This window comes from Solanum verrucosum, unplaced genomic scaffold (genome assembly GCF_900185275.1).
Source record: "Solanum verrucosum unplaced genomic scaffold, falcon-dt-bn FXZP01000166.1, whole genome shotgun sequence".
Classification (NCBI taxonomy): domain Eukaryota; kingdom Viridiplantae; phylum Streptophyta; class Magnoliopsida; order Solanales; family Solanaceae; genus Solanum; species Solanum verrucosum.
The window spans coordinates 191,221-196,731 of NW_026020139.1; the positions used below are offsets into that span (position 1 = coordinate 191,221).

Below are 5,511 nucleotides of genomic sequence, written 5' to 3' on the forward strand. Positions count from 1 at the left end.
TTTGTAGGCCAAAGAAAGAATATTTGTACTTTGCAGAGGCTACACAATAAATTTTTTTGTTGTTGTCGTAATACAATAATATGGTCTTGGTGTGTTTAAGTGATGTGTTTAACGTTCCTGTGTTAAGATCACAAATTTGTGATTTTAGGAGATATTGAATACTTGAGCATAAGATGTTAAGGACTGTGTATAATGTCTCCGCCTTGAGATCACTAATTTAAGGCATTATGAAATTCCAAATATACTTAAGCATAAGGTGTAATGCGATAAATTTTATCCATCTTAAGGCATGAATTTATTAGTTAGATGTATTATAACATTTTTATTGACGAAATAAATAAAATGATAAACCAATTTTATACTATATAATTATATATATAGAGAAAAAGATCAGAAAACTGTCATCTCTTGTCTCTCTATTCCTAATACTTTTTAGTATTTATTTGCTTATAGATGAAAGGCATATTTGTTTTATACACTTCCATTATAATAAATATATAAGACACATACAATTCATGTTAAGAAAAAATATTGGTCAAACACATACACAACCCTTTAAACTTGCTCTCATTTTTCATTTTGGCACTCCAACTTAGCCTTGTTCCATTTTAACCCTTAAACTCCATTTTTTTTTAACATTTAAACACTAATACCAATTTTTATGATTTTTTATTTATTTATGTTCTTCAATTGCAATTTTTTATTTTTTAAAAAATAGACGTGTGTCTGTTAATTTTCGTAAAAAAATTAAACATTCGCGAACGAACATAAAAATTTTCAAACAATAATATTATTTTTTGAGATTTCTCTGTATTTTTGCATGAAAGTAAATTGACGAAAGTTCTTTGATTTTCTTACTTAAACATTCAATTAAATTAAATAACACTACTTATTTATTATTTCTTATCATCTAGGCTATTTAAATTTAACGCAAATACTCACTTTTTATTTTTAATATAAATCAATACGAATAAAAAAACTCATCTTCAATACGAGTAAAAAAGACTCTTGTTCATTGCTAATAACAGTACTAAAAAATGTTAAAACTCGATTGACTTTAATTTGTTAGATTGTCGGTGATTTTTAAGAAAGAAAACCAACACAATTTCGTCGGTTATTTATCACATAAAAATACATAAAACTCTTAAAAAGAAATTGCTTTTTAAAAAAAAGAATTAGTTTTTGTTAAAAAAATTTTTTAACTAAAATTAACTGACACATGTCGATTTAAAATAAGAAGTTGCAATTGAAGAATATATATAAAAATAAAGAAATCATAAAAATAGTATTTCATGTTAAAATGGTACATAAAAAATGAAGTTTAAGGATTAAAATGGAACAAGCCTAAGTTGAAGTGTCAAAATGAAAAATGAGGGCAAGTTAGAGGGATGGTATATGTGTTTGGCCAAAAATATTACTACCATATATGTTTTGATTTGACATAGTCAAGATGTAGTTGATGATGAGAATAAGTACAAGGGAGAAGAAAATAATTGAAAATTGTAAAAGGGTAATAAATGATGCAGCAATGAGATTGAGAACTTTGTAAGAATTTGGAAAGCACGTGCAGTGTAGAGGCAATTTGCCTAACTAATAGGAATTTGGACCATGCTATAGTGCGACTTTCAAGGCTTAAATACTTTATTATCGTCCTCGTGTATTTGTTTACTCATTCCACGTTGTGTCATACATATTCAAATAAAATAAGGAATCTTTTCATATGCATGTACACACATAAATGATTATTGTATAAATATAATATACAATTAGCTACTCTCTCCACCTAATTCAATGGCATCAAGACATGAATCACAACTCTCTTCTTCATCTTTCCCCCTTCCCAAAACCAGGTAATTACTTATAACAATACTCTCATTTTTCGATTTTTAGCGGTAATTACATTTTAATGTTGTTTGTAATGTCACTAAAGCCTATAGCGACATTAAATATTTATTGATGTTTTTTGTTGTAGTTGTGGAATTAATTTAGATGTGGTTTTGGAAAATGTAGATGGTGGTCGAAAGAGACAGTGGCAATAGTGACAGGTGGAAACAAAGGCATAGGTTTTGCTTTTGTGAAAAGAATGGCTGAGTTGGGATTAACAGTCATATTAACTGCTAGAGACAATGCAAGAGGAATAGAGGCAGTTGAGTCTCTAAAGAAATTGGGGTTGCATCTCTATTATCACCAGCTTGATGTTTCAGATATTTCATCCATTAAACAATTTACTTCATGGTTCACCAACAATTTCACTGCATTAGATATATTGGTCAGCTTCCTCTATCATCTTTGTTTTTCCTTGTTTTTATATAATTTTTTTGGTTTCTTCCGTATTAAAATCCGATTAAATTTAAAGTTACATTACAAAAAAGTCTCACATTAGGTTGGAGTAGGACGACTCCATAACTCGAGACACTATATCAATAATTAATTAAGTAGTTAAAAATATAAAATACTCATCATTGTTCTCATTAATTTTCCTTTTTCTTTGTTAATCAAAAATGGAGTACTATACATGTCTATATATGAAAATTGAAAGTTGAGCTTATTGTTGGTCATAGATTATGAAGTTAAAATTTGAAAAAAAAAATGAATTTTTAAAAATTGTGTTTGAATATGTATTTTATTTGAATTTTTTTAAAAAAATATTGAGTGAAAATCCGAAAAATTAATCTAAATAAATTTTTGAGAATTTAAAAATAGTTAAAGATCAGATTTTGTGTTATTATATTTATATATGATATTTTGTACTTTTAGCTCCTATCGATATAACTAATGTTACGCTATATCTTATTATAAGAAAAGAGTCAAAATTGCTTTTGAATCATGCGAAATAGATTATTTATATCCTCCGTTACATTTTGAGATTTAAAAAAATTTCCGTCGTTATCCCAAGAGAACATAAATATCCTCGATGGAGCATTTTTTTTATCATAAAATGTAATAGAAGGTATGAATGATCTAATTTTACATAGTTCAAGGACAATTTTGACTTTTTTTCCGTATAAATTAAGTTCATGTAAGTTGTAAAAGCCGAATAGTCCTTTCGTTTTATCGATTTTAAAAAAAAAATCTAGCACTATCTTTTCTCTCTTTTATTTCCAAACGTTATATAGATTTTAGAGTTTTTATTGTCAATATAAACAATAATTTAAAATTGATTTTTATAAAGAATAATTTAAAATTGAGCATCGATTGTTAATCTTGAAATATTGATATCAACAAGTTATTCTGATTAATTTGTTTTATTGTTTTATAGGTAGGTAAGTCCATAATATAGATTAAAAGGTAGAAGAACATCATATAAGAATAAAAAGAGATAAAATTAAAGTTGATAATTTGAAGGTTTAATGGATAATTGAGATAAAAGGAGAAGAATGTGTATAACTATAAGTTGAGGGAGATCTTTAAAGAGAAGAATCAATTAATTTTTATTTTGTTACTCCCTCCGTCCTATTTTATATGTCACATTTTTATTTTGCACTTGCATTAAGAAATGATGTAACTTTACCCTTCTACCATTATTTAATGTTTTCTTAAGTCAACTTTATTAATAAATGACAAGATTAATTAACTATTCTATTAAGGGTATAATAGGTAAAATATGGTAATTTATGCATAAATTTCATAAAATAACAAATATTGTGATTCAACTATTTATAGAAAGATATGACATATCAAATGGAACAGAGGGAATAGTAATTTAAAATATCACATGGGTTCAAGTAATGACACAGACACGTCATCTCTTGGGTTGATTGGTGAATAGTCTTGCCCATTGTGAATTATGTGTGTTGTTAATAGAGTTGGGAAATTTTATTAGACTCTACAAAGATGTGTGAGATTCTATAAGGTATGATCAATTCTAATTAGAATTTTTGGAGGCTACTTAACCCTAAATTCTAGTTCATGTTTATATAAATTGTACTATATTTCTTTGAAAAGTCATCTCGAATATCTCAAAATATCTTATAAACTCTAAGTTATTTTTAATGATCAACATTTCGAATATTCCGCAAATTCATGGAATATTCATATAAAGGTCAAATCTAAATCATTCTAGTTTGAGAAATACGTCACTAATGACCCTCGAATCATGGATAAATTTTATGAGAGTAAAATCAAGAGAGGAACAGAGTTATATCCGCACTATTTTGATGAATAAAATTATGTTTCTTCATATTTTTTTGTGATTGTAATTTTAAAAATGTGAGTGAGTTGTCAGGTAAATAATGCAGCTGTATCATTCAACGATATCGAGGAGAACTCAGTGGAGCATGCAGAGACAGTAATATGCACAAATTTTTATGGTCCCAAACGACTCATACAACAACTCTGGCCCACCTTTCGTTGCTCTTCCACTGTCACTCGAATTCTTAATATTAGCTCCAGACTTGGACTTCTTAGTGTAAGTGTATTAGTATTTGTTTTCTGTGTTTGTATTATTATTATTATTAATTATTTTATATTGCAGAAGCTGAGAAATGAAGAACTAAAAAGTATGCTATTGGATGAAGAAAACCTATCTGAAAAACAAATTGAAGGATTAGTGAAGTTATTTTTAGAAGATGTTAAAAATGGGACATGGAAAAGCAAAGGTTGGCCAAAATTATGGACTGATTATGCTGTATCAAAGCTTGCATTAAATGCATACTCTAAAGTGTTGGCTAGAAAGTATAAAGGAAAGGGTATAAGTGTCAATTGTTATTGTCCTGGATTTACACAGACTTCTATGACTGGTGGGAAAGGGAAGTACACACCACAAGATACAGCTGAGATAGGAGTAACATTGACTTTGCTACCACCACAACATCTTCCAACAGGAATGTTTTATCTAGGCTCTAATCCTCCAAACATTTACTCCAAGCTTTAACACCATCATGTCATCATTGTATCCAAACCTCTCCACATTACAAATGTCTTTGCCATCTAACTTTTTCTATTAGTAATAATTATTTATTCATTTTGGGCTCTCATTTCTACAAATTGACAACAACCAATATTTCATTTTATGAAATTCCTTCTTGTTGTACCCTGAATTTCCAAACAGACTCAAGTGTATTGTTTAAATGAAAAATCGATAGGTCACAAAACAATTTTAAATTAACTATTTGTTGGGAAAGGCAAACACAAAATAAATGTGACGACAGCGCAATAGCGAAAGAAAATCCAAGTCAAAACTTTTCCTTCTATTTGAACCAAGAGAAAACAAAATAATGCAAGAACAAACTGTTTGGGCAGCAAACAAATCAACCATGTAAGAAAAATAAATCAACACACGAGATGCCAAATTTAATGTGGAAAACATTTTCGATGTGAAGAGTAAAAACCACAAGGCCAAAGTTCCACTAAAATCAACAAGAGTTACAAAAATGTTCTCCAAAATGGTCACCAACAAAGTGCCAAACAATGAGCAATACAACTACAAGATAGCACAAAAAACTAGAGAAATAAAAGAAGCAAAAACACCAAACCTGCAACTACTGTTCACGAGCTAAAATATGGGGCTAT

General features: G+C 28.4%; 1 protein-coding gene across 1 annotated transcript; it reads left to right on the top strand.

Moving 5' to 3' along the window:
* Positions 1-1,791: 1,791 nt before the first annotated feature.
* LOC125827512 ((+)-neomenthol dehydrogenase) lies at positions 1,792-4,873 on the top strand. Its single transcript, XM_049506807.1, has 4 exons — positions 1,792-1,850; positions 2,011-2,269; positions 4,226-4,408; positions 4,475-4,873. The coding sequence occupies exons 1-4, from the start codon at positions 1,792-1,794 to the stop codon at positions 4,871-4,873; spliced, it is 900 nt and encodes a 299-aa protein (XP_049362764.1).
* The last annotated feature ends 638 nt before the right edge of the window (positions 4,874-5,511 follow it).